At 43.9% G+C, this 23333-nt stretch overlaps 1 protein-coding gene across 3 annotated transcripts in view; it reads right to left on the reverse strand.

The window, feature by feature from the left end:
- SEMA5B (semaphorin 5B) overlaps positions 1–23333 on the reverse strand; it is a 266285-nt gene that overhangs the window by 20462 nt on the left and 222490 nt on the right. For 2 of the 3 annotated variants that reach the window (XM_015635333.3, XM_015635337.3), the window contains exons 13-22: positions 20863–20980; positions 15103–15284; positions 11958–12101; positions 10334–10481; positions 8936–9161; positions 8076–8294; positions 6022–6192; positions 4973–5122; positions 4025–4069; positions 669–874 (exon numbers count right to left, since the gene is read on the reverse strand). In XM_015635333.3, the coding sequence (XP_015490819.1) occupies positions 669–874; positions 4025–4069; positions 4973–5122; positions 6022–6192; positions 8076–8294; positions 8936–9161; positions 10334–10481; positions 11958–12101; positions 15103–15284; positions 20863–20980 (1609 nt within the window). The other variant, XM_015635338.3, reaches the window with a different exon arrangement.

Consider the following 23333-nt stretch of genomic DNA (forward strand, 5'->3'; position numbering starts at 1 on the left):
ATTGTCTGCAGCACCCTGGGTCCTGTCTGCTCTGATAACGGGCAAGGCTCACTTTAACAAGCGACATGCCAACAACACACACCACTTCAGCACTCATCTCCTAAGGTTTCAGCTCCCTACTCAGTCACTGAATTCTACACAGCTGCCTGGGGTAAGTTCTGTCCAGTACTGATAGAGGGGGGCAGAACCCTCGCTGCTTCTCTGCTTTTCTCATTCACTCCAATTTGGCAGTTACCAAAGAATTTCCAAAATCTCATCCTACCAATGCACATTTTCCCAGCTATTTGTGCAATGAAGTTTCCATTTTTATTCTTCCTCCCCTCCATTTCCTCTTACCACGCACTAACAATGCACTGAACTGAGCTCTTACTGATTTTTTTAGAGGACAATTTGTATACATTCAATAGTCAGAATGGGCTGGAGTATCTTGGTATGTACTTGCCAGACTGGCATTCATCAGGACTGTGAAACAGAACAAAATCCCACTGCAGTAATGAGGCTTTTTAACCCCTTTGTGACAGCACAGCTAAATGCCCTTTCAACCCCATGTATAATGCCATCAGCTGGGCACAGAAACACAGACCTACCCAGTTCCAGCCATGACATGAATACAGAATTTATTTAGGCAGTATCAAGCTGTTTGTGGTATTTCTCCTCAAGTACCCTACCTTGAACTCCATAGGGGTGTACTTCTCATTCTTGGGGGTTGTGTTGCCCTTGTAATGGAGATGGTTGGGAGTGGTTGGGTGGATAACAGTGGACTCCTGGGACTGCCTCTGGCAGCGCTGGCAGTACACGTAAATCACAAATGTTAACAGGCTGGAGCCGAAGAAACAGGACACCCCAGTGGCAATCAGATGGATGAGACTAAAACCTGCAAGGGAAATGACAAGAGATGCTATTTTTAAGGAACAGCCCTTTTCCTTCCTCTGACAAGACCACAGGTGCAAATCAGAGCAGTGACATCTCGGGATCAACATTAATAAGCTGTTGAAGCCAGAGTCTTACGTTCTAACATAAACTGACATAATCTCCCTGCAAATCGGTCTCCCCACTGCAGCTCTGCCTTGTGCAGTTTAACAGGTTCATGCATTGTTTTCTCAAAGCTCCCTCCCTGTCTCTCCTCTCTCCCCTCTATTGATATTGAAACTAAACATTATGTTAAGCTGACAGCTAAAGAAATGAGCCATACAAACAATGCACATTAATGGATTCCAAAGCATGTGCGTGTCATGGAAATAAGGGGATAAAAATGCTCAGTGTTTCTCTGAAGGGGAAGGAAGGGAGGGAAAAGCCCTTTTTTGTCAGCTGCCCAAAATGCCTATGGGATTGTGTGTGGGGTGGGGGAGATACACATTCATCCTCCTTGTAATCCAAGTGTGTTCAGCATTCTTGCTTATTCATGGGATGGCATAGCCTTGGTCATGTCTGCACTACCTCTGAGGTGTATTTGTACTGCTAACAGTGAAATAGGGGTTCTATGGAGAAGGGGAAAGATAAAGTGGACAAAGGAAAGGGTAGCAGTGCTTGAAAAACACTTCTTTGTTGGCTTTCTGCACAAATTGCAGAGATAGGAAATCATTTGCAGGCAGGTGCCGGCGGGGTAGCTACAGTGCAAATACTTCAGACAGAAAAGCTCTTGGACTATAAAAGCCTCCTGCAGAGATCTCTCCATGTGGGATTGCAACAGCACCCTTCAAGGCCAGCACTGACCTCTGGAAGGAGCTGTAGCTGGGCTCACTGGGCACACACACCGGGAAGTACCTAACTCACAGCTCTGACTGGTGAGGAAAGACAAACTGTGCTCCTCATTCCTCCCTCACCTCACTGAGTCCACCACCAGATCTCCACTGACAACAGAACCGACAGTGGCGACTGTCAGAGCTTCAGGGTTATCAAAGCAACCAGAGGCATTATGGGATGGCAGAACTTTATGACCCTATTGTATTTTGCTATGTGCAGGGGGGACTATACAGGAAAGAATCAGCTATTTGGCTCCAAATGCTTTTGCCTTTCCTCTGCCTTTGCTCTGTCATCTTTCAAACAGGAATGACAGAGGCCCTAGAGCCTGAGGGGACCCCCTGACTGCTGGCCCCAGGGCAGCTGTCCCAGGGGTCAGTCACATTGCCTCAGTGGCGACTGCAGCGGTAAAATTCCCATAATACTTAAAAAGCCAATTCATTTGGACAGACTGCTGTGTTGACTTGACTGTGTGCAGAGAAATGGGGCTACTCAGAGAGTGGCTTTAAATGAAGCTCATTTTTAGTCTGATCACGGTGTGCAGTTTTTTGGTGCCATCTTACATTTTAAGTGATATGCTTTTCAAATAGCAGATTCTGCCCATTACTCAATGGCTCTCATCTAATCTTTAGTTAAGAAATATCCTCCTCATTTAAAAAAGAACAAAACCAATAGAGTTCTACAGCAAAGTAGTGCACTTCAATAATAATTACAGTATAGAACTTATAGAATTTATTAGACTGATGAGCTACATTTATTTTTCAAACCACATTATTAAATTCCATTGCAAGATTACCATTTTCTATTGTTTTGGATGATGGTCCAAAAAACCCAGCAGAAATATTATATTTTCCTACTAAATGTCACAAGACTTTTTCAAAAATAAATTTCCTTTCTAAAAACCTTTGCCTGTTTTGCGTCACTCATGAGACCTAAAACATGGAATATGCAACTGTGTTCAGTAAAGCCACATGACACGCTGCCACATTCTCCTCCTGCCCAGCTTTGCTTATATTGCAATGAATGTTTCATTTCACTGCCACATTTGCAAGTCACAACATAAAGCTATCTTCTATTTCACTCTCATCTTTGAAACACTCATCTGATTTTTCAAATGAATTTTGGCTGTATCTTAGGGGGAAAAAAATAATGTTATTTTGTTTGCAGCATGTGAGTCCCCAGGGGGAAGCTTTCTGGTTCATCACTTTGAAAATATAGATTTTCTGAGATGCATCAACAGAATTTCTATTGATTGGCTTCTTTGCCAAATATTGTAGAACACTACATTAATAAATAATATTAGCTATGGCAAAATGTAGATAGCAACAGAAAATAATAGTGGTGGTGGAAAAAGAAGAAAATATGGGTACAGTGCATAACAGCAGAGTGCAAGCTATAGCAAGGGGTCCTGAAATCAAAGCAGAACCATTGCACCCTCTGAGGGAGGAGTGACGCAGGAAGCCAAATGTTACATTGCAGGGACTGAAATCTTAATTCCATTGATTGCCCTCAGTTGCAAACTGAGAAGCCACATTTCCATGCCACAGGTGGCATGCCTGTTTTTGCCATGATCTCTACAGGGAGAAGAGATTTTGGCAGCCTGAAGATCATCTAGATTTCAGGAAATCAGGGATGTGACGCTAGCAGGAATTGGCATGGCCATTAGTGTGAAACTAGCATTTTAAAACGTTAAAGGAACCTGCCATTTTCTTCAGTCTGCATTTTTATCATAGAGGCTCCCAGGGCTGTGGAAAAGTGACACTAATGACTGGATCTTTCCAAGTTACATGCAGAAAGTAGACACAGTTTCTGTGAGAGAGGAGAACTTGAATGAAACGAAGTGCTTGGAGGACAAGTATAAACCTTTAATCTCATCCTATATCAGCAAAGGATCTGTCTAAGAGACCCTGTTCACTGAAATCTTTATAGGTTATTTAAAAACACCTGTCTCCAAACAGCTGGAGGCTTACAGTGGTCAATGGGGAATAACCCTTTCTTCCACCTGAACCATGTACCCTGGAGGTAGAGAGACACAAGCAATTGCTCTCTGGTAATTAATGACCCTCAGTGGCCAATCCAAATGTCCAAATAAATAAAAATCTTGGAACTGACAAGTGGACATGCGATACATTCCTCTAGTCTGACTCAGACAGCAAGACTCCAGTGGAATTAAGGCTATCAGTGGGATATGAGCTGTATAGATTAATGGCTTGCTTGATACTACACAGGGAGAAAAGAAGTCAGGTTAAGATAAAAATAAGATATATAGTTAGTGGTAACCTACCTCCACAGTTCGTGCTCTCATCGATGCTGGAGGCTGGAAGGATCACTAAACAAAGAAAAGAAGATTGGAGAAAGCTGTCATTCTGCCATCCCTTGACTTCTTCAAGTAATTAAATCCTCTGTGCTCCAGACACAAGAAGGTGCTCATATGTTCTGCAGCAAGCTGAGAATCTCTCTAAATTGAATTATAAGCTCATGGTTTGAAACACATGCAATGAAACCTCTCCAAAGATCTTATAATTCCAGTACTGATACCTGATCACTCTTTAGCTTCTTCCATTTAGAAAAAATATGGTAGCTAAGAAAACCATGAAAAAGAATACCATTGCCTAGAGATCTCAGATTTTTAAGTCAGTGCACTGTAATCCAAAAAAGAGCATGTGGAAAGGCATTATTCAGTCTATACCCATATCAGATATTTGCCTGAGAGATTCAATTTCCAGAAATTCCACAGGGTGGAATATGCTGATGACCATCTGTCCATCAACAGTGCTGCTCTGTTAGACCCCGGATTAATCTCCCACCTTCACACCCCAGTTTTCTGCATCTGCCTCACCTTAATTCTTTGCTCTTTTGGGATGCTGTTTGGATACCTGAAATCAACAACCTTCTGTTGCCCATATGCATACTGAGAACAGAGACAATTGTTATAACCCAGCCTAATACAAGCTATACAAGTTTAAAAGCTTCAATTCAGGTGAAGCAATACTAGTTATTTGTTACGGATCAAGGTAATTCTGTTTAAAAGAAATGCTAAGCTGCTTAAGGGAAAGCCATTTACCCTGTGCCTGCCACAAGGGAATTTATAATGTTTGTCTATTTCCTTGTTTTTCTAGAAGCATCCAAGCCCAATTTATAATAGAGAAAATCTCAGCCTAGTTTGACAGTCCAGCACAAGCTGCTCTCCCGAACTGGCCCACCCTGTCCTCCTGGATGGCACAGTACATACCAGGAATTTCATTGTACAGGCAGTCCTGGTACTGAGTGCTGTTTCCGACGCACTGGGAAGAGTCTGGGCTGTGCACCTCGCAGTAGCGGCTGCGGTACTGGATGCCCTCTTCATTGCACAGGCTCCACTCTGACCACTCTGACCAGCCACCTGAAATCCAGGGTCAGGAAAACACACACATGGCATTACCAAGAAGGAAAAGGCTGCTTTGTAGATACCAGATTTCTCCCATGCTGAAGGATCCTAGATCGTGGCCTGGGCCTCTCTCACACATCTATTCTATGGGTCCTTAGTAGATTTAATTTTCTCAGTTCAAGCATTATACCCTGCTTGTCAGGTTGTAGTTCTCTTAATATGGACTAAACCAACCCTTGGTGGACACTGCACAGAACAAAATTGTCTTAAAGGCTCCTATATCAGCTCTCTGGTTAAAGACCTACAAGGAGCAAGGTGGGGCTAAGTTGCACCAGGACCTCCAAGCTCTTGATCTGGCCTCCCAGGGATACCTCAAGCAGCCAGCACAAATCAGAGCATGCACAGAGTTTTGCTGAGGTTCGTAAGGGCAGGAGTCACCCTGCACTGGATCAGAAATAAACAATGGCAGTTCAAAACCAGCACAGATCTAAACCCCATCCTCTGAGTTGTTTTCATGCTGATCTGTTTTCTGTAAACAAAAAGGAAGGACTGTCCCTTCAGCAACTGTACAGTTTGCTGCCTCATGATTCCTTTTGTTTGTCAGATCAACTTCCACATTGAAGAATTGAGCTCCTGTTTTTTCAGTTACTTGAAAGGGATCAACCATTAGCAAAATTTTGCTTGACCAGCACCAGGATGCCAGAGCAAGGGCCAGTGAACAGGAAAAGAGAAAGAACTCTGCACTGCAGTTAACACTGGGATGTCTCTTTATCCCTTGGCTCAACAGACATTAAATAAATGACCAAAAAACCTTTAACTGGTGGTGTTTCTGATTTGTTTTTTAAACATTTTGCAGCTGCACCTTGCTCCCAGCAGCATGGAAGGCAGCTGGAGCGGGGATGAGAAGCGGCTACCTTGGCAGGGGTGTGTGTTGCAGAGGGCCTCCTCGGTGTGCAGCCCGATGCAGATGTCCTCCCCGCTGGACGGAGCCGGGTTGGTGCAGGTCCGCGTGCGCTGATAGTGCCCACCCCCACAGGTGGCTGAGCAGTGAGACCAGGGAGTCCAGCAAGACCACGAGCCTTTCACTGGAGGACATTGAAAAGCAAGCACAGACAGGTAGAGGCCATTGGTTACTCCTCTCACTGGGACAAAGTTGGAGAGCCCCAGTGTCTCACCTTGAACATCCACCCTGCTCACACTAGCAAGCAGTTTCCTGCACCCCAGGGCATTTGGGCCTGACAACAAGAACTTCACATCAAGAGAGTGTACAAATCTACTTTACTCTATGGATGCAGAATGAAATCTATGCAGAAGAAGACTGCATCATAAAGTGCCAAAACCAGAAACTATTCTTTGTTATAATCATTAATGTTCACTGAAATATTCTACTCCATTCTATTCCTTTACTTTTTATAAAACAGCCTTGCTGCTATTATTTTTACTATTATCATTATTATTATTATTATTATTACTAATACTACTGCAACGATTACTATGTTGTTTCCTGAAACTTCATAGCAACAGCAGATTTAATTGGGAAAAAAGTGCTGTAGCACTGAAGTGGAACCTACATGGCACCTTTCTGTGGAAGGCCCAAGTCCTCTAGTTCCAGTGTTCAGGAAACAGAAACTCAGGGACGTTATTTATTGACCCTGCTCATTTCAGGGACATTGGGCTAGGTGACCTTTAAAGGTCCCTTCCAACCAAAACCACTCTATGATCTAAAGCATAACCCTGTAAGAGGTTAATAATAAAACTAGGGAGGGACTTAAGATCCCTGAATCCCCCACCCCCACCCCTTAAACTGCCTGGTTTGCAGGTCCACATGCCATTAATTCAAAAGATAATAACCTGATGACTTAGAGCAAAATAAACCCAGGATTTGTGTATACACATTGAGTGAGGCAGGGAAGGAGGGAGACACAGAGAAATAGTAATCATGCACTCAGAACAGATTGTAAAACATCAGAGTGTCTGAGGGAAGAAAACAGCACAGAAAAAGGGCACAGACATTAGTGAAAAGCCACTGAGAGCTTCCAAAATAGTACTAATAGCTGCCTTTATAGTGCTAGAGTTATTTCCTTTTTATAGGCCATAGAGTGCAATATTTGACACTCCTGCTATGCTCTTGCTGCACATTCTGATCATATCTGCATTTGAATTTTATCTTTGTACTGAGTTTTGGAATCATAATAGTACTACTATAATAGAGCATTTTCAAGTATAGCCCACAAACTGTATTGCCAGAGGTAGATAATTGCTGGAACTGCAAAGAGGCAAGGTAATTTGTGTAAGATCACTTAAATTTACTTTAGCCAGTTATTACAGAGCAAGGAGAAAGATAAGTGAGAGAGAATACAGTAGTCAATGGTCTATTACTACTATTCTGGACCAGGGGTGCAACATAAACATGAGGACAAACTTGAAAACCAGGAAACCAGGCAAGAATACTCCCTGCTGGCTGTGCAGGAAATGGTAACTGATGTCAAGAGTAGATGCCCATCGCAAGAACAATACGTAAGCAGGAGAGGGGGAAGAAACAAGTGTTCACAAGAAGAACCGCCACATCAAGCATCTCTATACAGTATTAAGCCACATTTATTAAGCCTGCCTCCTCATCACAGAGCAGATGCACCATGATGCCCTCCACTGGATGGAGCATCAAACCTTCCTGAAACAAAGGATTGCTACAAGCCACCGTACTACTTCCTCTAGAGGATGTGGCTGTATTACCCTCTGAGCCGAGGTGAAACCTAAGCACTACAGATAACATATGTGGATCATTACAATAGCTTTAAAAAACATAATGAAAAATCCCCCAATTTTAAAAATAATAAAAAAAAAAGGCTGCTTAGAAATACTGATTTTGTGGTTGTTGCTGTTGTTGTTGCTCTACCATTAAGATTTGGGAAAACACCTCTGAATTAAAACACTTCTGAATTTTATGCAGGAAGATGATCATGGTTACCTGGGCAGGGGTGAGGATTGCAGTCTTGGTACTCCATCGCTGACCCCACACAGGGCAAGCCACCATTTTTAGGTTCAGGGTTTGTGCATGTTCTCTTCCTGATCCTAAAGCCCAGCTCACAGTCCCTGGAGCAGGAAGACCAGGCCCCCCAAAAGGACCAGCCCCCATTGATAATCCGTGCAGAGGTCTTACCAGTCTTGAGGAGGTCATCAACAAGAGCTTCAAGGAAAACAAACAAGACACCATAAGATCACAAGCTAATCATTTGTTGGGCTTTTAAAAAGGGGTTCAGCTCATGAACAAAATCAGGATCTATATGCCCTGTAGAATAGTTCCTGTTGAAAGTCCTTGGCAAGAGTTTTTTTCCCCCAAAGCTACAGCTAAGCTCGACAGAAAAATAAATTTGTACCCATACAATTGAGTCTGCTGGTAACCTTGATAAATGACCTCCCTGGGCAGCAAATTGTGGCAATCCAGGCTGTGCCCTCAAGATGCTGCCTTGCATCACAGCAGTCCTGCATGGAACAATCTGAGAGACAGTGCACAAGGAGAGCTCCAGGGAAAAAGAAAAGACACACTGTCCTTAGAACAGCTCTTCTTTACACCCTCATTACTCGCCTGTTGTCTTTAGGGCAGCCTAGCAGGAGCAAGAACAAATCTATACACTGCCATAAGCAAAGAACTCATGACTCTATATACGTGTCACAGGGCTCTCCCCATCCCTGCCACTCTGCAGTGACACCAGTCGTACATGTTGACACTACTGAAGACACAGTCAAGGGCTTCTGTTCCAAGAGCATCCCCCTTGCACCACCACACCTAGGCCTGCCCCATGGTCCCTCAGAGCTGGCAGGACGTACAGTCAGTGTCACACACTGCGGAGCCATCATTGGGGCAGAACCGACTCTCAGTTTTCTTCCTCCCAAACTGCAGCTCGTGGGGGTCTGGCAGCTGGGCCCGGCACGTGTAGCGGAAGCGCTGCTCCTGGCGGGCACCGCTCTGGGTGATGTTCACAGGCATCCATGGGGTCCAGGGTGTGTTCCTGCGCACCTCTGGGCAGCTCTCCGGGTTGCAGGTCTTATATTCCTGGCAAGAAGGAAAACCACTCCATCCTTACTCATTAAACAGCAGCAGCCTAACTGGCAGAGGCTTATTTACACTCCAGAAAATAAGGGTGTTCTCTCTGGATCTCAAACAATCCCCACCCACCTTATCTGACCTCACAGGAACAAGTCAATGCTGGGCACGGCAAAAAATGTGAGTGTGGAGGCAGCGGTGGTGCATAGGTGGACCTCAAGGGTAAACTGTGCTTGCTATTTTTATGTCTCCCTTAGGTTTGTGTTTCTTTGCTGACTCAAAGTCCTGTGGAGCTTCGACGTCTTGGTTCATTATGGGCAGGAAAATAATTCAGGCAATAGACAGTAATAACAGCAAACAAGTTTTCTGCTCTGACCCTGAGATGCTGTTTTCAGGTCAGCCTAGAGGAGCCTCAAGAGGACAAAATATCAGTAAGGTTTATTCCTTGAAAGTTTATAATTTTATTTTTAATATGGGTTTAGAGTAGATCTTCTTACAATTATTTTTGTTTGGTTGGCCTTTCAAACTCTCTAATTAAGGTTATGAACCATTTGTCATCCTTGGTCTAGAGCAGCCATTGAGCACAGATAACATTCTGGCTGGCTGGGAATGGGGGGATTTGAGGGTTTTGCAATTCTCATCACTAATGGGAGGAATTCCAATGACAAACATTTGTGTTCTTGATTTAAAATAACTAAATAAACAACTCCTTTCTGGCAGAGGGGAAGAAATGTAATGCTTCAGGACTTCATGAGTCTAGTGTAAATGCCAAACAGCTTGTGAAGAAATGGGAGGTTCCAGACCAAGTCTGCTCACACTGAAATGAAACCCCACAAAACCAATTAAGACAGTTGCATGAAACCGCTGCTGGAACAGAAAAGGGAAAGTAAAGAGGGCAAATGGGGTGTTGGGACCTGTTGTTTACGTGTTACATGTTACCTGTTACAGGTATGACACTGCAATACATTTCTCTGTACACCAGTCTGCTACCCTAAATCTGCCCTAAATCTTTCCCCTCTGTTTCCAAGTTCATTTCAGCATCCTCTGCACCAAAAACTGAGGACAGCATTTTCTTCTTGCTTGAGAAATAAAACCACAATGGAGAGAGAAGCTAAATACCCCATTCCTCGATGCTACTGTCAATAGGTGCCCCTCATGCAGTATCAGTGAATAATACATACCACAGCACAGCCTGGACATGTGTTTCCATTTTCACAGGACCTCTGTCTTGAATGAATCCCTCCACCACAATTCACGCTACATTTATTCCAAGGTCCCCACGAAGACCAAAAAATCGGTAATGGACATGGACTGTTTTCATTACAGAATCTGAAAAAAGAGAATGCATTGCTCAAAAAACTCCCTGTCAGCACATCTGAGGGACGAAACGGTGTGAGATGCAAGACTGCACAGTGCAGTTGGGTGCAACTGATGCATGCACAGAGAGCCAGCAGAGGCTGGCACAATGTCAGATTAGCAATATCCCTGCACATGGAGAGAAATGTAGCCTTTGTACCAAATGGGAGTGGTTAATCAGGCTGAGCTCAGTGAGGGCGAGATGGTTTGAGTAAATGGTCAAGGTAAGTTTTCTTAAGGGCTCTTCTCAAAACTTTTCTACAAAGACCGAGTCCACGAAAGAGCCCACAAACTGAAGCGGAAATGTCACAAAGAGAGAGTGGATAGTAAATATTCTGAATGGGCTGAATGGTGAGAGTGATCAGTCACAAGTGGCAGATGCTAAACACCTGACAATCTTCTCTTCACAAAATCTGGCTTTTACTGCTGCCCTGACCCTAACAAGCTGGAGTTTGCAACTGGATCCTATATCCTATATATATCTAAAAGCAGGCCCTAAGCGAATGCTGTTTCATGTTTTGTGTCAAAAGTAACTGTAATTTTTTTCAGCTTTTTAAACAATATTGTTCTCAAATTTAATCAGACAGAAATGCAACTGACTCAGAGGTAATCTTTAAACCCAAAAAGGACCATTGTGAATGGACACAAATCAAACCAAACATTAAAATGTCTTGAAACATGGAAGTTAAATGAATTTCTCTTTTTATTCTGAGAAATGCAGAGACATACATCTTAGTGACCACTCAAGGGACAAGCAACAGCCTATTGCCAAGTAGAAGTGGCCTTTAATGAAATGTCAGGCCTGGAAAGAAGTTGGGATGCCTTGAAGCATGTATTTCATAAGGGGCCAAGCTTGAAGAAGCGTTATAGTGCAGATGGCTCTGTAGGTTCAGAAAGTACTGGGTTTTAGTAATTTTGTGTGAATTTTTCATAGTTTAGAGAGGAAAAAAAGATGTTTTTCTGATACCGTGCCCTGCAAACATTCAAGGCTGAATCTGTGAGTTTTGCCTTGAACTGCTTTAGGAGCATCAGCACAAGTAATAGAGACTTGGGAATGGTGCAACTGGCAGTGAAAGCTGCACATACTCAGCTGCCCTTGCAGGGACAGATCAGAATGGAGAGCCTGTGTCTATAAACTCTACAGTGCCAACAGCAGGTGCAGTTTCTCCCTTCAGGGAGGAGGTCAGCCCTCTGTGTGGACAGGAGTACTTGCAAAGGTTTGAAGGCTCTTGCTTGGGTATGAGGGCAGCTCTGAAGTGTCTGATGCTCACAGGCTCACTGAAAGAGAGTGTCCATGCACATAAACAGCCGCATCCCTCCCAGGCTCTGGGGCTGCTTCCGCTCCGTGCATTGAGCCCAACAGCCTCAATCTGCCTTCCCAGCCACCACTTCCAGCTGCCAACACTACAGCCACAGAAATGAACACACACCACCATGGACAACCCTTACCTTTCCTCCCTGCTCTGTCCAACACAGACTCTGCCCCCATACCGTGGTGCGGGATTGCTGCAGGATCGCTGCCGGACCTGGAAGCCGATCCCACAGGAGGTGCTGCATGGGGCCCAGGAAGACCACGGTGTCCAAGCGCCATTTCTATCAAAAAGGGTGAGAGAGAATAGAGTATGGGAGAAGTGTTGAACTCATGGGAGAATTGATTTTCCATTTCAACCAGACTTTGTATCAGGGGTTTTTTTAAAAGGCAGTTTCAAAAGTGCTTAGCAGTGGCCTAACTTTCCTCCCTTTGAAGTCTCTTAAGAATTGCAAGGAAGACAACTAAGCCAATGCTGAATAATTCTGAAAATGTCTCCTAGGATTTTACTGGGCAATAGTGTACTTAGTGCAATTTTCACTGACTATTCCCTCATCATCTTCCCCACATATCATAACCCTGCTCTTCTGACACAACGGCTGATCCCAAAGTTCTGTGTCCGGAACTCTTCTGCACAAAGAGCTCAGGTTTTGAGGATCATGAATGCCAGTTGTGCTGAAGGATGTAAAAAACCTACCCTCTGCAAATTCAGAAGGTACTGATGCTTTAAATCTTTTACAGCAACATCACTGCCAGCTCCCATGTTTTTATCACAAACCTCATAATATTTTGTGTTTTCCTAAAGCCTTCAGCATTGAATCCTATTAAGTGGAAATCTCAAATTTCATTACAAATAACAATAATTGCTTCTAGCTTTCATGGCTGCCTGCAGACGTCACTGTAGTGTGACCTTAAATCTGTAGAAACCAGAGGCAATTAAGAGCTCCGAGGCAGGATCGAGTTTCATGGTTTAATGAGTGATCACATCTCTGCTGAACAGTGGTAACACAGCCTGAAGCCAGAGTGATGTAAAACCCCCTAGTTCACACCTCAGCGCTGGAGACATTGGCAAAGCTCCTGTGAGAGGCTGAGCACAGCACGTGCAGGTGCCTCAAACATGTGCTTACACAGAAGCCAACATTTTCATCTTTAAAATCTTGCATCTATTAAAGCTCACCTTCCTCTTATTTGGCAGCACTGGACCTTGAAGCAGGAGAGGAGGAACCATATCTCATCTATTCTGTGCTGCAGGTTTCATTTCATATGTAGCCAGTGGTAATGCTTGGTCTTATAAAACTGCCTAATCTTGACACTTCAGTGCCTTAAGCCAAAAAATATCTTTTCTGGGGTGTGTTTTTTTATAAAGAAAAACCTTTCTAAACAGTCTAGTCAAAAAACCAACTCAGGTGCTCTGTGACTCTTGAAAGCTAAGCTTGAAAACAGATGTTAATTTTCAAAGCATTTACTGAACTAATAACACTGCTGGCAAGAAATATTTTCTGGCATAGCACCAATCAGGGCAGAGGATGAAAGTTAAAACCCACATTGCCCTTCACAGTTTTTGTATTTTTTATCAACTCTTGCCTGTTCTTGGCAGCTTTATTTCAGAATCCTGATAGATCTTACCTCCCTCCTCTTCTTGTTCTTTCATCCCTCTCCCTCTCTCCCTTCCCCTCTCCCACCCCAAAGTCAAAGAACAAGAAATCCACTCATATAAAAATCCTACTATTCCATATTATTCTGCTATGTTTTAAAACACCTACCATCTCCCCACTCTTTAACCCCAAAGAATGATTATATGTAAAATAATGAAAAGAAAAAAAAATCAAATGGAAGGTTGCTCTTACAGCTGCAAAAAGGGCAAGTAATTTCTACTGAATTTTTACTGAAGAAATCCTGAAAACCCCAACAATTCTCAACATCTATTTGTTTCAGGATTTTTAACAGAAATAAACACACCTTCCACTTTCAGAACTCCAGCTTTTTAATAGAACTCATCTTTAAACATCCTACTCCCTCTTTGCAGAAAGAAATCTCAATGCCATATGAAGTCAATTAAAGGAAATTTGAGGGCTGAAGCGGATGTAGGATGACCAGATGTCCCTATTTTTCAAACCATGCTGTTTTCGTATGTCTTAAGATTGAATAATCTGTTTTTCATCCCGTTCTTAGAAGCTGTTCCTGCCTCTTCTGCCATCAGAGCAGTGCTGAGAAATCCATCCCACTGGCATGTTTTCCATTTGCCACTGACAAAAAAAGCCTGCCTGGGGAAAGCTTTGCTCAGCCCATGGTGGCAGCACAGGGGCAGGAATGTCTGCACACCTTTTGTGCAACACAGCCAATAACTGGAAGGAGAGATGCCAATTAAAACATGAGTATTGCTGAACTTTTGGTGCCAAGTCCAGCACTGATTTCCAGGGATGAGTCAAGAGGCAGCTGTCTTTGATGGAATGAATGTTTATGAAGATAAAGTAGATAAAAACTGTATTGACCCAATATTTACCAAAATCCTGGCTGCCCCCACCCTGATTAAATAGCGCTTACACTACTGCATCATCTTCCCTTGAGTCATGACATGAGGTAGTCTGAGGGTGGTGGGGTGCCACAGACACAAACATGGCTAGGTTTGGGCACCCCACAGGAGGACATTCAGCTTCCATATGGCCAAAGCTGAGCTTCAGGGTCCCGTGGGCAGGCAGCACTTCAGCACGAGCTGAGCTGCCTGTGCTGTTCCAGCGCTGTCCCGGCAGCCGCCTCCCACACCCGCTGGCTGCCAGAGGATGACGTGCTGCTCTCACCTGCCCAGCACACAGACTGTGCTGCAGACAGGTCACAGACTCGCAGAACAAGGCAAACAAGCCTTGCCTGGAGCAAGGCTCAGCCCTGTCCTTACAAGTGTTGTTCTGAAGTAGCTCTGCTTGGTTTTGGCAATGCGGCCTTGGAACCCAAACTCTGAAAAATTATGAGCTTATTGCTTTTTCTAGTCTGCTGTTCATCTGGCTGACAACTGCCTCTGCCTTACCTTCTCCTTTTGGGTCACTACTCATTGTACAGCTGAGGGAAACCAAGGCACAGTGTAGTGTACAGGAATTTGGGGTGCTCATCTTCCAAGAGCCTTGGCTGAGGGCCGTTCACTCACAGCCCTTGGGTTTCTTCATTTTACACTGACTGGACCTCACATACCTCACTTCGGCTGGGATACAATGATGTGCTCACAAGGAAGGATCTAAGCTGTGGACAGACACAAATCTTGTTCCCTTAAGAAGCACAAAAATGTGGGGGTACCTTGAACAGTTTGCAACCTCAATCCTGGCCCCTTCACAGCTGCGACCTCCACAGCGAGGACGAGGACTATCACATGAACGTGACCTACACATACAGGAGCCTGTGCTGTCCCCATCTGAATGCTCACACAGTTGCCATGGGGACCAAGGCCCCAGTCTTCCATTTGTTGTCAGGTTTTTCACCTAATTTTAAGAGGAAAAAAAAAGTAATTAATAGTTAGTTTACATTTCTGGAGACAGGCCCACAATAGAAATGCCAAACAAAGCTGCCAGGGGGATTAGGATGCATCTTAGATGGGAGCTGCCTGTGCTTGTGAGCAGGATTCAAAACACAGGGTTGTTTTCAGACAATGCACATCAATATTTACCCTCCAAATTCCACGCCGCATACCTAACATGTGCACACAAGCACTGAGCCGACCCAGCCAGCACCACACCACGAGCAAGCATCCACCTGCCACACCACACAACCACCACACTCCCTGTTCCACACTGCACAGCTTCAGCTTTTCAAGCAACACCATAGCCAGTACTGATTGACCCCACTCCATCATATTCCAGCCTCTGCAGGGCTTCCTGAAGAGTGTTTTCCAAGTTAATGTTCATATAACCTTGGTGACCAGCTGACACTGGGGCCTCACTGAATTTGGCCCTGTCCGAACCTGCAGTAAGAACTGTCTCCCTTTCTAAACTGAGCTGTAGCCTAAATGGCCATGTGGATGAAGAACAAAAAGTGAAGATGATAGTGACTAGCATTAATGTTGAGGATCACATAGCCACCTAAAGTGCAAGAATTCATCTTAAGATGATTTATAGACCAGACCGCACTGCTATCTGTTCTCTCTGCCCTTTGCTTCATACCTGCACAACCCTGAACAGGCTGGGACTTGACAGCTTCCTGCACACTGTAATGAAGGAAAAATACAGTAGTCCTGGCAGACCAAGAGCATGAGAAACAGAACTATTTCAGGGCTGGTGACAACTCTCCAGTAGACAGGGTGTCAGAGCTTGCTCTCCTGTGTCCTGTTTTAACCAGTGCTTCTAGGGGAGCCTAAAGCTGCAGGCTGGGGGACAAGGTTGCTTGGGCTCTTGCTCCCAAGGCTTTCTGGAGAGGATTTGTGCTACCTGCTTCTCCTGGAATCACTCCTTGCTACTGCTGCTTTCTTTTGCCCACTCCACCAGTACTGAAAAATCCTGCAGCCCAAGACCATGTCTTGAAAGCTTCCCTGAACACCCCTGTCTTGGCATCTCCTCTGCTACTGATTTGAGAAACATGACACAGAAAGGGATTGGTGCTGGTCCTGCCTGTGTGCAGCTACTCCCTTGTAACAACACAGCACTATGATGTACTTCTGCCCTGGTGGCTGCCTCCAGGCTCCCCACGGCTCCCCACCCCATGCCCCAAAGTGCCAGGCCTTGCAAGCAGATGGCACAGATGGTGGCTGCCTGCAAGTGGCTCATGCCCGTGGGGGACCCGTGTGGTGCTGGGTGCTCAGCAGCTTTGGTAAAGCCGCTGGCAAAGGCAACACTGGATTTGGCCTCAGTGCTGCACGCAATGGAGGGTGAAGGAAGGAAGAGGCTAGGCCCCTGGCAAGCAGCCCTGGCCCCAAATCTGAGCCAGCTACCCTGACAAACCCCAAATCTGAGCCAGCTACCCTGACAAACCCCACTGTGCCATGCTTCACTGAGCTCTGCTGCCAGCAGGAGCAGCCTCCTGGGCTGCCCCAGAGGGGGAATGATTGTTCCTGCCTTACAGACAAGTAAACCAAGGCACAGAGGGGCTGTGAGCCTGCTCAGGAGTCATGCAGGGATCCAATCACAGCCATGGGAAGAGTGCTTTCCAGCACTCATCCTCTAAAACATGCTGCTCTGTGCTTATTCTCCAAGATTGGCACTGTGCTAAACACTCAGAATGTACCTCTGGTGACTTGTCATCTTCCCCTCTCACCCATCTACAGCAGCATCAAAAATATGCAGCAGTGGCATTGAAGCAATTTAGATCTGATATTGCACTCATCAGGCTGCAGCTGGGGGTTTCAGGCATCTGCTGTAAGCCTTTGTTTGCAATAGATTATCATGTAGTTGTAAAAATTTGCTCTGGGCTGCAGGTTACAAGGCAAGATGCCCACAGAGGAGATGACTGAGCTTTGTTGTCGTTGAATTTGCTCTTTTAAACATTGTTTAAAAATCAATAGAGTTGGGTTTCTGGAAGTTGGAGGGAGAGAGTCAAAATAAGTACTTTGAGATATTTAATACTAGATTTTTATCTCCTTTTTTTCCTCCTGCCTTACAAAAGTCATACTTCAAGCATTGGATCATTTCTATTAATTTTTGAGCCAGAAAGCCTTGCTGATTCCAGCAGGGAGTTCTTTTCAGAAATCAATGGTATGATATGGCCTGTGGCATCAATTAAAAAAAAAAAGCTAACAAATAATTATTGGCTCTCAAGTGATACTGGGAAACAACCCAAAAATTAAACAAATAAGCAACCATAATCAAAATGCTGAGATTTATAAACATGTCACACTGTGAGTGTGGGAAGTTTTTATACTTAAGAAATTACATATGGATTATTATTCCATCTTTAAATTCACAAAAATATCTTCAAAAAAGCAAACTTGGGAAGTGGGATAAAAACCCATATGCACTGATCTTTTTCAGGAATACCTTTACAAGGCAAATCCTTTGAAGCCTACACAGTGCCCATCAGACAAAGAGGACATCTTAAAAAACACATCTGATCAAATGCCCTTCTCTCACCTGACAATATTGCCAATTCTGGAATTCTTGTCTTTTATAAACTGCCATACTCAAACCAAAGGCCTCATCTTTTTATTTCTTCCTTGTAGAGTCTAAAAGCTCAAGTGCAGGATCTAAAAACTGAGACTGACTACTCCTAATCCCTGCTACCAGGATATTTTCCATGTTTATTCTGATATTACTGGTACAACTAGAAGCATTCCTTATTCTTTCCATTAATCTATTCTTTATCTTAGGATTCAGATATCAACTGCTTATCATTTTGCCAAGTTTTAATTACTTAATCTGGAAATATCCATGTTAGCTGTTTGATGAAAGCTGAAAATTCTTGCAAAGTTTCAGTCAAACTGCTTAAACCATTTATAAAATCAAATCTAGAAGAAAAAGCTGTCTATAAGTAGCAATATTTTCCTTGAAACAAACTAGTGTTCAGAACAAGGAACTGAACTTTATGTCCTTGTAACACCTTTTTGCAATTCCCATGAAAAGCCATTCAAAACTGTCCAGGGTATAAAATCCTTGGGACATGGGAAAAAATTCAGTTTTCAGAGAATCACAGATTTTAATCCCAGCACCCAAAGACTTTTCTGTGCACTGGAGATGCTTCAGTGTGGGGCAGCACAGGATCACCCTGGGCACTGCAGCTTTGAGCAGCTAAGTCCACATGAACTGACAACAGGGTACAAGACACCCAAAAACAGGGTGGGGAAACTGTCATTGATTAGCAAGAAAATGAGGTAGCATGGAACAGATGCAATATGACTAAGATAAGGGTTTGCTGGAAACACACAGTGGGACTGGGCTGAAAACCTGGAAGGAAGATCATTGTTTGGCTCAGAATAAGGAGGATGGTACACTTTACTGGGAATACTCAATTCCTGGCTTGCCAACCCCCCTCAACAGTGACACCATGAGTTTGGCTAATAGGTTATTAGCTAAAGCTAAAGTTCCTTTCCTGCTGGTGGCTCATGTTGGCATCAGAAAGATATCACAAAATAGGATGCGTTTGTTTTTCTAAAATCAAAGTGTACCTCTCTCTCTTCTCCCAAGCCTCACTCCCTTCTCAGTAAAGCACATACAGTCCTGTATCAGGACTCCCAGATAAAACATGGGCACATACATGGAAGAGCAGTTGAGTTTGTGGAATTTGTGTGCTACCATTTCTTAATGTTAAAATGGTTGAAACTGCAACCTCAGTAATGAACCCTTAGGAGATTCTGGATGTTATATAGTAATAACATGCAGCAACCATTACCCAATATATTATGTTAAGACTGCATGATTAAGCCTCTATCTAAAGTCCCTTAATATTAAAGCTAGAGAGTGGGAATCTGTGGCACAATGTAGTGATGTACAAAGATGCTCAGACTAGCTCTGAACAAGCCTGTTTGCACAAGAGCAGCAGTCAAGTTGTGTTAGTGTTGTGGTTGACTCATACAAATGCCTGGCCCATGTAGGATATAATTCAATAATATGCCAGTTCTGGCTTTAAAAGTTGCTGAATGCCAGTCTCTCAGCTGTGCCAGGACATCTGTTTGTGGGCTAGGCTGCAGAAGAACTCACTGACATTAGCTGGGTTAGGAAAAGTTTATTTGGGAGGGGTGCTTTTAATCTACGCCATTTCACACTTGACTGTGATCTCACATACAGCTGTACCAGCACAGCTGAGCGCCTGGTACTCAGCCCAGAAAGCAGGGTGGGAAAAACCAGACTTCTTATGACAGTAACTCATCCAACTGAACTCACTGACAGGTCTTTTGCAGGAATGAAGTTTGGCATTGGGTCATTCCATTTCCCTTCCCTTTCACTGCTCCTCTGCACATGTTGTTCTAGACCTTTGCTTCTGTTGACTATGACCTTCCTCTTGCACTGAATACAAGGAAATACTTGGATATTGCTGATGTAGGTGCTTAAATGGGCCATCCCACTCCACACCAGTGGGAATTTGTTCCAATGAGTGGCAGGGGTTAAAGAAAAAGAAAGCACTTGCACGTGGATTTTAAACAGCTTGGCAGGCTGTCAGTCAAAGAGCACAAGGCTGATATATGTAACAGAATGGAAGCATCTGCACAGAAAATAATCTACAATGGAATGTTAAAACAAATGTAAAACTAGCACCCTAAGAACAGCCAAAGCTCCTGAATATTTTGTGCTGGATTTTTATGACCTTGAAACAATGATCTAGAGTAGTTTGCTCCCTAGTGTGCACCACAGCAGACATGTTCAAACTACAGGATTAACACCTCACACACCTATCAACAGACACAGGCATTAAACAGGACGAGATAACAGCATGGGCAATCAAGAAGCACTGCATTCCAGTTCAACACAGGAGGGTTATAAACACACAAGCCTCTGAATCCAGCAGTGAAAAACTTAAGCCTGCCAAGCTGAGGATGGATTGAAGTAATGACTAATATTTCCTGGGAAAATATCTGAGGAATAAGGAAGATAAGGGGAATAAACATCCCAGCACCTCCAGACAGAAATAGTGTACTGAAGATATAACCCAGCCAGTCTTCTCTCCCTATCTACTGGACTTAGCAGTATTAACATGCTAATTGACGTTAGATAATAACAGTGAACATTAATGACAATTTCTCCTCTATCCTCAATTTATTTAACAAGACTCATTTTTCATCCCCAGCCATCTTGGAGGTACAGTTCAAGCAGCAGGAACTATACTTGGCCAGCCACCCCATGACAGAATCACAGCCAGGAACGGGATATTGTCATCAGAGAAGGGTGGGTGGCTGGGAAAGGAGCTGGAGAGTCAACTCAAACTGATTCAAGATGAGACATTTCTTTTCTACAGGCATCTTTTGCAGACCAGACCAGGAAAAAAGGCCATCTTTTTTGCAATATCATGTAGATTTGGTCTCAGGTCTGATGGAGTCAGTTTAGAACAGCCAGACTTCATCAGGCTGCCACACAGTCACCTTCCTTTCTCCCTTCATACACACATCAGTATATATAAAGTATTTCCACTCCTTCCACTTACTGGGCACTCAGTAATATTTTGGGTCCAAAGGCTCATGTTGGAGCTGTCCTCAATGGTGGTGCATCGCTTCTGCTTGCTATCCCAGCCACAATAAGGGTCTCTGGCTCCCAGGCATTCCCTGCATGTACAAAGACAAAAGATTAAAGCCCTTTAAGACTGTCTAGCTCTAAAGACATATATTCAAGTATAGTCCTCGTATATGACAGCTGTCAACCACACCAAGGCTCAGCAGAAGAAACAATTTCTTTAAGCAGAGGTTTACCTGCTTGGAAGGGGGGAAAATGAATAGAAGGGCGATAGGCCACAAAGCAAATATCACTCATAGAAGCTGTAGATTAAAAATCAGTTCACTCCTCTGCAAGGCCTAGCGAAAGAAAATGACTTTACAAATTTTAGTCAAAGAACACTTGTCATTGAGATATCTTTGTGCCCCCATGTAATCACACAGCAGGCCAAATCTCACACAAGGCAACCTCTGTGACTATGTTTTCTGACACTATGTCCATCCAAAGGGGTTAGACAAGCAGAATTAGCCAATGGACCGGTAATAAAGGCTTTCTATTAGTCTCGGCCTTTGCTGGAACAATGGTTTCATTTATAATCCCAGCATCAAGATGTCAGTTTGGAAAAGTCACAGCAGAACATTATTTCTAAGCTTTTGGCTGCTTTGAACACTGCTGTATTCATTTTCCTCCTGAATCCATATTTACAGGCTAAGTGTGTGTTCCCAACATGTGAGCTGCTAGAGAAAAATATCTGGGGCTATTACTGCCACTAAACAGAGAAGATCAGTCACAGAAGTAGTCTGTACCAATAAAATTCAGCTGTACTGGTCGTTCCCATGAGTTGCTTTCAAATTGTTAATTTTCATTAAGAAAACATAAAGGTACAAGCCACATCATGCATGTATTAGTAAAAGACAAAGAGAGGACTAAACCTAAAAAGATTCACAACACTCTTTTTAATCCCTGTGATCCATTCTCTTCTATCACATAGAAGGCTGATAAGATCTTTCAAAAAATCCCAAATGACTTGAAAACTGTCAATTAGACAGCAACCAGGGACTGAGGGGAAAGATTCAGTTCAGGAAGCTAAACAGGAGAGTAACAAAATGTATTCTAAGGCAAGGTATCAGTATGATTAACAAAACATTAAAAAAAACCCCAAACCCACAAACATCAAATGCAATGAGAATTCAACTGTTCCCTTACAGAAATCTTTGAAATCCTATTAGCCTGTAATCAGCTGCAAATAAAAAAGTCACTCACACACAGCTGAGAACACTCTATTAGTCTGTACTGACTCCACAGTGATTCGTCCCAAAGCAAACCCCAGATTGTTTTGATGTCTGGTACCCATTGCTTTATATATATATATATATCTATACACAGACACATTTATATTTTAATTATGAGTTTCCAGTCTTCTCTGCTCCTACATTTCCTCTGCTAAAGATTTTTGAGTTGTAATGAACCTAACTTCTTTTTCATGCTTTAGGAAGGTAGTTACAATGACTGTCTTTACTGTATTTTTCCTTCAGATGCTTCAGCACACCAAGGAAAAGGCAAAGATCATTTTACCCCAGCCCCAGGCAACAGAACATCAAATATTTACCTAGAAAATGACTTGGGATCCTCAGTCCAAGGACACAGAAGGGACATGTGCTGCTTTGCTCGTTACTTTGGCTAAGGACCCCTGCCCCACTGTTTTGGCAACCTGCACCACCCTCACCCACGAAGTGGGGCTGCTGCCACATCCAGAGCTGCCTTTGCTGTCCAGCAGCCCCCCAGCAAGGGCAGCACCCAGTTCAATACAGACCAGACCCTGGGGCATCTGCCCACACTCTTGACAACTTGGCACCTCGGGAGGAAACTGCAGTTTCTAAAAAGGAGAAAAAGAAAAGCATTGTGGGGAGTGGGGAGGGCACTGCTTTTCATCAGAGAGCCTTTTGGTCAGGCTTTCAGACCCTGACACCACATACACTATTGTTTTCAATTGCATGAAGCCATTTTGCTGGGCACCCAGCGAGTTGAGAGAGGTCATTGTAATTCATAACAGGGAAGGCTGTTGCGAGCATCACCCTATTATGATACACATTTTCTCTGAATTTAATTTATAGGAAAACATGTGCTGCAAAAATTCAGGAAATAATCTCCATATGTTCTGTGCTTCAGCCCTCAGCCACTCTGCAGGCTGCAGCATACCCCAGTTAGGCACTGACCAATTTGCTGTCGCTAGCATAATGTATGTCATGGAGCTAATGTGCTGCTCTTGGCTGGGAGCAGCCGGCTCTGGATCCCTAACAGAGCACTCACTGAACCACAGCCTGTGCTCCCCTGCCACTGCCATGGCCTGCAGCTGATGGGCCAGCAGGAACCCAGCTGCACAGCCACCAGCAGAACATGGTGATGGGCTCTGGGAAATGCTGGGCACAGCAGAACATGGTGATGGGCTCTGGGAAATGCTGGGCA

This window comes from Parus major, chromosome 7 (genome assembly GCF_001522545.3).
Source record: "Parus major isolate Abel chromosome 7, Parus_major1.1, whole genome shotgun sequence".
NCBI classification, from domain to species: domain Eukaryota; kingdom Metazoa; phylum Chordata; class Aves; order Passeriformes; family Paridae; genus Parus; species Parus major.